The sequence below is a fragment of the Bos indicus x Bos taurus genome, chromosome 7 (genome assembly GCF_003369695.1).
Source record: "Bos indicus x Bos taurus breed Angus x Brahman F1 hybrid chromosome 7, Bos_hybrid_MaternalHap_v2.0, whole genome shotgun sequence".
Taxonomy (NCBI): Eukaryota; Metazoa; Chordata; class Mammalia; order Artiodactyla; family Bovidae; genus Bos; species Bos indicus x Bos taurus.
In genome coordinates, this window is record NC_040082.1 from 88,118,677 (window position 1) to 88,131,265 (window position 12,589).

At 47.7% G+C, this 12,589-nt stretch overlaps 1 protein-coding gene across 5 annotated transcripts in view; it reads right to left on the reverse strand.

The window, feature by feature from the left end:
* The window catches only part of ACSL6 (acyl-CoA synthetase long chain family member 6), a 66,102-nt gene that overhangs the window by 24,415 nt on the left and 29,098 nt on the right, over positions 1 to 12,589 (reverse strand). For 3 of the 5 annotated variants that reach the window (XM_027547069.1, XM_027547066.1, XM_027547070.1), the window contains 2 exons: positions 5,162 to 5,235; positions 3,274 to 3,351 (listed from right to left, as the gene is read on the reverse strand). In XM_027547069.1, the coding sequence (XP_027402870.1) occupies positions 3,274 to 3,351; positions 5,162 to 5,235 (152 nt within the window). Of the gene's footprint in view, positions 1 to 3,273; positions 3,352 to 3,407; positions 3,486 to 5,161; positions 5,236 to 12,589 lie in introns of all 5 variants that reach the window. The other 2 variants (XM_027547068.1, XM_027547067.1) reach the window with 2 other exon arrangements.

Genomic DNA, 12,589 nt, shown 5'->3' on the forward strand with positions numbered 1-12,589 from the left:
CTCAGAATGCCTGCGCGCTTCCCCAGGACAACTCAGGAACTCTGGAAGGCTATGCAGTGCCCACGAGTACTGGGGATGCTGCTGATGTTGTTGGCCAAGGGAGGCCAAGGTGGAGCCTGGCTGGTTGCTAATGGGACTAGGAACATGCCAAGGGCTCCTTTCTTTCGTATTCATAGCAATTATGTAAGGGAGACAGAATTCTTATCAGTTTGACAGAGGAGGAATGCAAAGGCCTCAGAGGTAAAGGGATTTGCTCAGAGTCACAAGTGATAATTGCTGGTGCTGGAATCCAGGTCTGAAACGCTGGAAAGCCCTCCCTAGTAGACCAGATCTCCCCCAAGGCCAAATGGCAGAGGCTTAGGAGATAATGCTTCTGCTGCACCCAGAAGTAGGGCAAAGGCTAACAGAGTTTTGCCAAAAGAACACACTGGTCACAGCAAACACCCTCTTCCAACAACACAAGAGACAACTCTACACATGGACATCACCAGATGGTCAATATCAAAATCAGACAGATTATATTTCTTGCAGCCAAAGATGGAGAAGCTCTATACAGTCAACAAAAACAAGACTGGGTGCTGACTGTGGCTCAGACCATGAACTCCTTATTGCAAAATTCAGACTTAAATTGAAGAAAATAAGGAAAACTACTAGACCATTCAGGTAAGACCTAAATCAAATCCCTTACAATTATACAGTAGAAGTGACAAATAGATTCAAGGGATTGGATCTGATAGACAAAGTGCCTGAAGAATTATAGATGGAGGTTCATAACATTGTACAGGAGGCAGTGATCAAGACCATTCCCAAGGAAAAGAAATACAAAAAGGCAAAATGGTTGTATGCAGAGGCCTTACAAATAGCTGAGAAAAGAAGAGAAGCTAAAAGCAAAGGAGAAAAGGAAAGTTATACCCATTTGAATGCAGATTTCCAAAGAATAGCAAGGAGAATAAGAAAGCCCTCCTCAGAGATCAATGCAAAGAAATAGAAGAAAACAATAGAATGGGAAAGACTAGAGATCTCTTCAAGAAAATTAGAGATACCAAGGGAACATTTCGCACAAAGATGGGCACAATAAAGGACGAAATGGTATGGACCTAACAGAAGCAGAAGATATTAAGAAGAGGTGGCAAGAATACACAGAAGAACTATATAAAAAGATATTCATGACCCAGATAACCACGATTGTGTGATGACTCACCTAGAGCCAGACATTCTGGAATGCAAACTCAAGTGGGCCTTAGGAAGCATCACTATGAACAAAATTAGCGGAGGTGATGGAATTCCAGTTAGGCTATTTCAAATCCTAAAAGATGATGCTGTTAAAGTGCTGGATTCAATACACTAGCAAATTTGGAAAACTCAGCAGTGGCCACAGGACTAGAAAGGTCAGTTTTCATTCCAATCCCAAAGAAGGGCAATGCCAAAGGATGTTCAAACTACCACACAATTGTACTCATCTCACAGACTAGCAAACTAATGCTCAAAATTCTCCAAGCCAGGCTTCAACAGTACGTGAACCGTGAACTTCCAGATGTTCAAGCTGAATTTAGAAAAGGCAGAGAACCAGAGATCAAATTGCCAATATCCGCTGGATCACTGAAAAAGCAAGAGAGCTCCAGAAAAACATCTATGTCTGCTTTATTGCCTACGCCAAAGCCTTTGACTGGGTGGATCACAACAAATGGTGGAAAATTCTGAAAGAGATGGGAATACCAGACCACCTGACCTGCCTCCTGAAAAATCTGTATGCAGGTCAAGAAGCAACAGTTAGAACTGGACATGGAACAACAGACTGGTTCCAGATTGGGAAAGGAGTACATCAAGGCTGTATATTGTCACCCTGCTTATTTAACTTATATGCAGAGTACATCATGTGAAATGCTAGGCTGGATGAAGCACAAGCTGGAATCAAGATTGCCGGGAGAAATATCAATAACCTCAGATATGCAGATGACACCACCCTTATGGCAGAAAGTGAAGAGGAACTGAAGAGCTTCTTGAGGAAAGTGAAAGGAGAGTGACAAAGCTGGCTTAAAGCTCAACATTCAGAAAACTAAGATCATGGCATCCGGTCCCATCACTTCATGGCAAATAGATGGGGAAACAATGGAAACAGTGAGAAACTATTTTTGGGGGCTCCAAAATCACTGCAGATGGGGATTGCAGCCTTGAAATTAAAAGACGCTTGCTCCTTGGAAGAAAAGTTATGACCAACCTAGACAGCATATTAAAAAGCAGAGACATTACTTTGCCGACAAAGGTCCTTCTAGTCAAAGCTGTAGTGTTTCCAGTAGTCATGTATGGATGTGAGAACTGGACTATAAAGAAAGCTGAGCACAGAAGAATTGATGCCTTTGTACTGTGGTGTTGGAGAAGACTCTTGAGAGTCCCTGGAACTACAAGGAGATCAAACCAGTCAAACTCAAGGAAATCAGTCCTCCTGAATATTCACTGAAATGACTGATGCTAAAGCTGAGGCTCCAATACTTTGGCCACCTGATGTGAAGAGCTGACTCATTAGAAAAGACCCTGATGCTGGGAAAGACTGAAGGCAGGAGGAGAAGGGGACAACAAGAGGATGAGATGGTTGGATGGCATCACTGACTCAATGGATGTAAGTCTGAGCAAGCTCCGAGAGTTCGTGATGGACAGGGAAGCCTGGCGTGCTGCAGTCCATGGGGTCACAAAAAGTCGGACATGACTGAGCAACTGAACTGACTGACTGACTAGGCGATAATGTGTGCCAAGGCTGGTTCCTTAAGTGACATACACAGATGTTTCTCTGTCCCTACAACCTCATGTGGATTCCTCCATTCTCTGTCCCCAGGAGGTCTGTCCTAGTGCTCAATCATGATGGCAGTGTCATCTATAGCCTGAGGGGCTGTGAGAGTTTGATTCCCCAACTTTACTATCTTTACTGCTTTCTGTTTTAGGAGTTTGTGAGTGATGGAAGTTACAAAATATAGGTGTGTTGGGCATAAACGGAGCCACATTGCACAGAGGTTGAACAATAAAGCACTTCTGCAGAGAAGCAATGCTCGCTGAGCAGATGCATCAGCTGGGACCTCTCTCAGCCAAGGGATGTCCACAGGTGGGGCAGGCAGGTCCCAAGAGAGATAGGTGGAGGGGCCATGGTCCTCTGACCCCTTGTGGCACCTTCCAAAGACAGGCCAGTTTAGTTCTATTTCACGCTGCCAGTGACAAAGTGACACCCTGCTAGGGTTGCGGGTTCAGGGCACAGACTGTGCCTCCCTGAAGCCAGGGCCTTACCTGTACCATTCGCTCAAACATGTGTGCTAAAGGCAAATAGGAAATGTGTACATCCGCACAAGTGGGAGCCCACTGACTCTGTAAGAAAACAGAAGGAGCCCAGGCAAGGCCCGGTCAGTCAGGGGGCGTCTTACCTGGATGACTCTCTCAAACATGTGAGCCAAAGGCAGGAAGGAGATGAGCACATCGTCCTGTCTCGGAAAGATCACTTTCTGCAGGTGCCGGGCATGGGAGACAGAAAGGAAAGAAACACTGACAGGAAGACAACAAGAGAGTCATAAAACAATAAAGAGAAAATGACCTGGAGGGGCGAAAAGGAAGAGGGGGAGGGCTGGGTGGGGGAGGAGGGAGAAGAGACAGAGGAGAGACGACAGAGAGAAAAAGTGAGAAGGGGGAGGGGTGAGAGGAAGACAGAAGGTGCAGAAAGAAAAGTGAGAGAAAGGGCAGCATAGGAAGCCGCGTGTTAGGTCGAAGCGCCAGTGGGTCTAGGTTATCTGCAGAAGCAAAGAGCCAGTTGAAGCACATATAAACCAGCAGAGTCAGCTGCGCAGGGGAGTCTCCTCTGGGAGGGCCTGCACCTCACACACAGCCTTCCTGCCACCTCAGGCACCTCCCCCTCCCCACAGCTGCAGGGGCTGCCTCTGGCCCCACTTCACCAGCAGCCCTGGGCCACCTGGGTAGGGATTCAGAGGGTCTCAGCCTGTTGGCACTTTCCAGTCCTTCTTGGAGAAAGGGGCCCAGAGAACCCTAGGTCTGTGCCTATGAGGGTTGGGGACAGAGGTGTGGCGGGTGGAGCCAGGCCTCAGAAGCCACAGCCTGAGAACAGGGCTTCACAAGGTATGCCAGAGCAGGATCCCCCTCTCTGGGCCAGATCTGACCTCAGGGACAGGAGCTGCGCTGGTCAAGGGGCTCTGCTCAGGGACGAGCTCTCCTGGGCTGATTTCCCTGCTCTCTGCCCCTTTTCAGAGGTCCTCAGTCTCCTGGGCTGGCTTTCGGACGAGTCTGGACAAGCCCTGGGAAACTTGCTCATGGCTCCTGGCCTGGGCTCAGCTACCAAAAATCTCTGTTTCCTACCAAGATGTAGGAACTTTCCTACTATTTGGGCATATGCTCCATAATGCCATCTGGCATAAATATGGATAGTGGTTTTCTCTACAGTGGAGAAAAAGTTTAATTTATGTGAAAAGGTATGTCCCTTCCTCCTTAAGGAAACTGTAGGACATTCAGATACTCACCACTTGTGGTAAAAGGTCCTTCCTTCTTAGCTGGTTAAAAATGCTAACATGCTTTTGTCAGGCCAAGATATCAAGCTTTTTTTATTTTAGATTTACCTTTTTTAGTACAGCCTTATAAATTAGCAGTTGCCGTTGTTTCTCAGACTCTAGTAGTCCTTAAACACAAAATGATTGAATTAAACCCTGACTTACTTGGAAAAACAAGTTACCAAGGATTACTTTTTAGATAAAGTTATACATTACCCACTCCAGTACTCTTGCCTGGAAAATCCCACAGACGAAGGAGCCTGGTAGGCTAGAGTCCATGGGGTCGCAAAGAGTCAGACATGACTGAGCGACTTCACTTCATACATTAAACCACGGGTATCTCAATTTTTGAAGTTAAAAATGGAAAAGAGTTTTCCATGTTTTTTCTTTCTGGGATCTCAGCACTATTAGAAATCAACTGAATATTTACCAGGTATGGATCATTTCAGCGTTTGTGGTTCGAAGTATCTGTGAAAGTGGGATTGCTCTAATGAAAACAGAAACTTCTGCCTGGGAAAGGCAGCCTAGATTATATCAGGGGGAAAAAAAAGAAAGCACAAAGAAAAGCCTCTGAGGCTTGAGGGTGACCTTGAGAGTAAACCTGCATTGGACTCTACTTTATTCACCTCTGTCACTTTCAGAAAGCCCGAGAAATCAGCCACCACGTTCCCATGGGTGAGCATCGCACCTTTTGGGTTCCCTGAAAGGAGAGAGCAAGAAGGAAATTAGTTGGAAGCTCATCGGCCACTCCTTGAGAAAAGCGCCCAAGTTGTCAGTCCCAGACGCCCAGTGCTGTCCACGCAAACCTCTGGCCTTCGTCCACAGCCACCATCAGAGTCCCACACAGATGAGTGCTGGGAAGGACCACCATTCTGCAGACGCTCGAAGCTCACCCACCTTGAGGCTCCCAGCTGCCTGATACCACAGAAGGCAGGTGACACAGCTGCACAGGGGGGGTGCCTCGAGGCCTGATGGGCTGGCCGGTGCCTTCCCTTCTGCCTTCCTCAGGGAGCACAGGCTCTTGGCCCCCAGTCTCCTTAGGCATATCCCCAGTAACCCATGCTGCTCTCTGGGCCTGTGCTGTTCCAGTCTCCAGCTGCCAACTGTGCTGGCAGAGGACTTCCTCACTGTAACTGACACCTGGAAAGGCCCCAGTCCAGGCCAGGCTGGAGGCCCAGACTGCTGGGAGAGCCCTCCCATCTTCTCATTGGCAGAGACAGGACATGGATGTTCTTGCTGTGTCTTGACACGACCTTCCACTGCTGCACCTGAGGAAGCCAGGGGCTGCTAGCATGGCTCAGAGGCCAAGTGGGGACAGAAGACACAGCAGGCTGTGGAGGAGGCCACTGGTTAGCACGGCCTGTCGGGGCAGACACATGCTGCTGGTGCTCCTGGACAGACCTGACCAGGCTTGAGTCCCGGCCTTGCCCCTCAATGGCAGCCCAACACTGGCAGGTTGTTTTCTCTTTCTCCATTTCCTAACCTGTAAAATGGGGCTTATCTAAGTTCTGAGGACCTAGCCAGGTACAAAAGATATTCAATTACAAGTTACCACTGAGGCAGGAGATACATGATCTGTTAAACTCCAAAAGTGAGGGGTCAGACCATGTGTAGAATTTACCCCCAAAATACCAAATAAACCAAAATGTTAACTTTGCAACCCTCACCCAGAAAAGAGGTAATAAAAGGGCTGAGTTGAGGTTAAGAGAGTATTGCAGTAAATGCCACTGAACTGTTCACTTTAAAAAGGTTAATTTTAGGCTATGTGAATTTCACTTCAGTAAGAGAGAGAGAGAGAGAATACGAATGAATGAAGGAGAATTTGTGAGGATTTCTTCGGAGAGCTGTTGAGTCCTACAGCTCATCAAAAGGGAAGGAATGAGGAGTCCTCTCTCCCAACTCCAGTCTGAAACCCAAGCTAACTCAGGCCCTAATGAGGCTATTTGAAAAGCACAATCATGTTCCTTAAAGATCGGGGTTCCCAATAAGAAAGGTGAAGACGGCTGTGGCTGAAAATCAGATAATAAATCCCAGAAACTGAACACGGAGTCTACAGAAGGTACATCAGGTGGTGATGGGAATGGTGTCTTAAAGAGGAATCTTACCCAAAGGCCAGTACCCGCCCTCAAATCAGAGGGGGCAGTAAAGTATATACCAGAGACATAAGCGCATGTGAAGCAGGGAGCAGACAACCAAAGGCAGGCACTGCCTGCTTTAACAAACCTTCTAAAAGTGTCCATGAAACAACAGACTGAATTGTAAACATCTGCCCCAAACCATTCTCCCTCCCTACTTTCATCTGGTGGGAGAGGGCAGAAACCTTTACCAGCCAGTGGAGGAAGGGGAGGACCACCAGGTAGGAAGGCATGATCTCACACCTTTCCCACCCAGCCTGCAGCCAGCCCTGGCCTGGGTAGGGAAATCTCAACGAAGTGGACACATTCATATTTTGGACCTACACTTGTAATTCTGAATTAAGATTGAGTTTGTGACTTACAATGCCCATGGGACTCACCTGAGAGGAACCAGAAAAGGCATGGGTGCCTAAGTTTTATCCAGGGGCAGACAAAGAGCTATCCCCACCAAGCAATTGTAAAAGAATAGATGCAAACAAAAACAAAGTTGCTCTCATAATTAGAATCTGTGAGGCTCACCCTATTGGTGACCTGTTTGTCAATAATGGCATCACCTCTGTCTGACCAAGATGTGGTGTGTTTTAACATGTGATCAGGCACCTACATCCATATTGCAAATCACAGAGGTGATTTTGGGGACATAGAAAGTTACAGGATTGAAAAAACATTATTTTCTAATAGGTGGCTGTTAAAATACCCTCCTTTTGAAAATAAGAATCATGCACTTTGTTTTACTGCTTCTCTTTCTTTCATCCCAGCATCTTTCCTCAAACCCTTATTAAGAAATTTCCCTGAATTGTCTCTTATGTACAAATCCCAGAAGAGTCTCTCAGCCCACAAACAATTCTGAGAGTATCATCTAGAAATTTTCACCTGTGGAGTCATAAATTCTGGATTTTTTTCTAAGGAACACCCCCAAAATACCAAGTATGAAATCGGAACTGTCACAAAATATGGTACTATGCTGCACAGCTTTAGACCTGCTAGACTGGGTAACTTGCTCACATCTAATGTAATCTCAGTGGAGAGTTTGAGAATTTCAAGAGAAATTTGTCTTCATTGATGAAAATCGTCTAAAGCCTCCACTCAATGCAGGCCAGGATACACACAGTGGTAGCACTTATTCAATTCTACGTAGTTGGACGTGCCCCTTTCCTCTTCAACATGATAAGAAAAGCTTACAGCTTTCAGAAACAAATGTTTTCTTGTAGATATAAATGAAATTTTACAAACTTCTAGTGAGTTGCAGAATTTCTAAGAAAATGCTCAAATTATTCCTTAAGAAATGCTCAAATTATTTCCTCAAGTCCACTCGAGATCTGGCCCCAGAGGATAAAGGAGAGGTAAACACTGGCAGCAAATCCTGGGAGAAGACTCCCAGATCTGAGTTGGGAGGTGAGAGGTGAGCCTTCGAAAAGGCTCTGCTTGCTTCTGATTCAGGACAAGGACACACCCCTGGTAGCATTTGTTTTAAACGTGATACGGAAATGTTTCCAACTTGCTCACATGGAGGAACAGGCTAAGCATTCCCAGCTAGACCTATGTGCCATCAAAGTTGCAAACTCATGTCCTCTGGTTCTCTCCTTTCCTGGTGCAATGTCAGTGACAAGGCGGGCATCCAGGCCCTCGCGTCTTGGCAGAATGAGACCTGTGGCCCATTTCCCACCTTGTACTTATCAACTCGCCATCCTTGCACTTCATTTTCTGTCCAGCTGCTGAAGGGAGAAAACTGAGTTTCAGATTCTGCCAACAGCATTTTGGCTTTAGCCAGTGCTCCTGGGTAGGCTGCCCATGGCTGGTGAGCAGAAGGACATTTCACTGGGTGAGGATCTGCCCTGGATGGATGTTGGTTCTGAGATGGAGCAGCTGTGGGGTGAAGCTGAGCTCAAGGTCTCTCCTCTAGGAATGGATGGGAGAGGGACTGGGAGCAGTGTTGGGTCCTCTGGCTGGGGGCTCCTCTGGCTCTTTTTTTCTGCTTTCACATAAAAGTGGGTTACGAAAGCTACCAGTGACAGAAGTGCTTTAGAAGTTGTATAATACAGATAAGAGTGTTCATCTCCCTGCTAAAGGTTCCCAAATCTTTTTAAGAATTGAGTCTTACATTCATCAACCCCACATCCACCAATGTTTTTAAACATCAGACTCGAGGACTAGCAGGAATACAAATAATCACTGTAACAGCAGGCAATTACTGAAAACCAATGTGGGCACTGTGCTAGGCATTTCATATATGGTATCTCAGTTATTTCTTGGAACAAGTCTATGCTACAGGTATCAGATGTATGCATCTCCTACCCAAGGAAACTGAGGCTTAACAGAGCTTAAGAAACTCCCCTAAAGCTGCACAGCACAAGTGCCATGATGTAATCTTAGGCCTGTGGTCACACAAATCGTGAATGGGATGGTGCAAAAAGCATAAGTCAAGGTGAGCCTTTGCCCAGAGAGCCCACCCTGAGCAGGCACAGCTGTAGGGCCAGTGGGCACTTAATGCACTAGATGAAATGACAGGCTTCCCTGGGCATCCTCGGCTGGAATAGAGGGGATACTCCAGTTCTGGGGCCTCCACCTTCTCCTCAGCCTCCCAGCCCCGCTGCCACCACTAAGAACTAACCTGGCATGCTGATACCCTTTCCTATTACTCCAGACACATAATGCTCCCCAGCCCCTCCTCCCTCCCAAGCTGGACTCCAGGGTCCCTCACTCCAGCCACTCTCCTGCCAAATTCTTCAGTCCCCAGGCATCCCCTGGAGGACCCCACTCAGATAACCCCACCAAGTCAATCCAGCTGCCCCCCTTTTCCATTCCTCCCACAATGTGACCCCAGAGGCTCACGGTCTCCAGCCCCAGAGACGTGTGTTCCTCACAGAGACTCACATGGCACCCCCTTAGACTCTGGTCCGTTCATGACACATCTCACCCTCAGGCAGGACACTAACTCCTCCATGGAGGAGGCCTCCCAGCCTCCTGGCCTCCCAGAAGCCTTTCTTCCTCCTTTCGTCCCCCCAAGGTAGATATCTCTCTACAGTACTTAGAAGCCTGCTCTCTCCCCTGACACAAAGCAGAGCTTTGGGGGCTTAGCTCCACTGAGCTTCACCTCCCTTTCTCTGTCTCTGGTGGCACTCTCCCAACTGTTCAAAACACCTTTAAGTATTTCCGGGAAAACAACAAAAACTCCACCTTCCCTCAACCCCATGGCTTCCACCAGCGGCCACTCTGTTCGCTGTCATCCCTTCACAGCTGATCTTTTTTTTTAAAAATAAACTCTGTTCCAATATAACATACATATGGTAAAGTGCCCAAATACATACACAGTTCAGTAGATTCTTTTCAAAGTGAAAAAAATTATCCAGGTACCAGTTATCTGGGTACAAGTTATCCAGCCAACTAGTGCCCAGATCAAGAAACAGAACATCACCAGCTTTCCACGGCAGCAGAATCCCAGGAAGCAACCACAATCCTTGACTTCTGAGACCAGAGAATCCTTTACTGTGCTTTGTCATTTAATATAAAAGAAATCATATGATATTTTGTGTCTTTTTTTTTCTTTCACTTGAGTTATGACTTCCTATGTGTAGATATACCATCCTATTGCTGACAGGCATTTTAGTTGTTTCCAGATTTCAACTTCCCAAGTTTGCGTTGCTAGGAATGTTATGGAGCATGCCTTTTGGTGACACAGCCACGGCTCTTGAAAGAATTGTCCACACTTGCTGAACTGACATCCTCCTCTCCCACCCACTCCTCAGGCCGTCACCATCACCTTCTGCGCCCAGCGCCGCCCCCACCACACGGGCACCAGCGGGCGCTCTTGCGACAGCATCCCGTGGGCACAGCTGAGCCACCTGACCATGCTGGCCGCTTCTATCCTCCTCTGGCCTCTCGGGCTGCTTCTGCACAGCTTTGATTTGGAACTCTGCCCCCCATCACTCCTCTCCTATCAGTGTTGCCCCCCTGCAACCAGACCCCTCTCTCCCTCACAGAAACATTTTCCTTCTTGCTGCTGGTCCTCTCTGCACATGCTGTTCCCTCTCCATCCCCCTCTTCTCCTCCAGCCACCAGTCCTTCAAGACTCTGCTTAGACCTGGAGTCCTTTCCATCCTGCTGTGCCGACCTCTGGGTGGCCTACCACTCCACGCACCCTGGGATGCAGGCCCTCAAGGCAGAGAACTGCCTTGGGACATGAGCTGTGAGCTCATGAGGGCAGGGTGGTGTCTTCTCCATCCCTGTGTCCTTGGCATCTAACACCAGGTCTGACGCAAAGTGGTAACTGAGCTGAATGAATGAATCCATATACATCAGAAAAGGACAGCTAAAGACCCACAGACTAACAAGGACATGTTTGAAAAGACCACTGTATTTTCTTCTCTGGGAAGACAGCGTACATGAACCCATAAGGATACATCTGCACAATCGTTCATGGGGCCCAAGTCCCCAGATTAAGCTACGTTATACCCACAGAGTATACAAGAGTATCTTTCATTTGGGAAAGGCAGTTCAATTTCATCCAGCTAATACTTATTCTGAAATGAACGACCAACCACACGCCCACCCATTAGCCATCCCTGAGGACAGACAAACCTCAAGCTTTCACCTCCTCCAGGGCCTTCTTGACCTGACTAGTGGCTCCAAAGCACTGGCTTATTCTGGGAATCTCCAAAGATGTTTCTATCACACACCAACAGAAAAATCTTCCCAGAATGATTCCACCAGAATCATGATTTCAAATGTAAGGTGCAGACAGTATTTTCCATCTTTCCTCACTGAAAGAACAACGTGGCTCTTGACGAAGCCAAGGCCAAGATGCTTATCGTGGAAGGGAAGCTGGCTCCTCAGCCGTGGTGTGCCGGACAAGAGGACAGCCATCAGGGACACAGCTCAGGCTCAGGCTGACGCCACAGAAATCCGAGTGTGCGGCCAGGTGGGGTGACACCAGGTAAGAGGCCTGCTCCCCTGCCAGCTCCACTCTGGCACCCACCACAACTCTGGAGTGGGAGCTTTGGGCAACGAATCGCAACCTGTTTTCTAGGCTCCATGTACTCTGTTTCCTCCATGTAGAGCTTGGGCAGGTGGCTCAGCTTCCAGTTGCGATTCCATAGTCTGAAAAAGCCCTGGACACCAGGCCTGTCCTTCACAGCTAGGCAACAGCACTGTTTCTGCATCATGAAGTTCTTTTCCAGATACAAGGGGGCAGCAGTTGTGACTAAGTGACTCATTTTTGTGACTAAGTGACTTAGTCACATAGTTGTGACTAAGTGATTCTGTGCTTCGAAGCTCGAGCACATTCTTAATCAGCAAGGATCCAAAGTTAAAGGCCAGAGTAGTGACCTGCTCCCAAATTCAGGGTGGAGGGACAGGTTATCAAAATTTCACACTGTGAAACTCTTTAATAAAGCAATGGCACCCCACTCCAGTACTCTTGCCTGGAAAATCCCATGGGCGGAGGAGCCTGGTAGGCTGCAGTCCATGGGGTCGCTAAGAGTTGGACACGCCTGAGCGACTTCACTTTGACTTTTCACTTTCATACATTGGAGAAGGAAATGGCAACCCACTCCAGGGTTCTTGCCTGGAGAATCCCAGGGACGGGGGAGCCTGGCGGGCTGCTGTCTATGGGGTCGCACAGAGTCAGACACGACTGAAGTGACTTAGCAGCAGCAGCAGCATAAAGCTGAAGGGCATATTTTTAAATTCTGGGTTGGCTCTGGATATCAGTTCCTGGGGAGCAGAGGCTGTGTTATTTTCCTTCTGACAGGGTTTAGCAGTAAGGTGGAAATTCTCACACCCACTTGCGTGCATGCATGCTATGTCGTCTCAGTCACATCTGACTCTTTGCAACCCTATGGACTGTGTAGCCTGCCAGGCTCCTCTGTCCAGGGGATTATCCAGACAAGAATACTGGGGTGTGTTGCTGTGCCCTCCTCC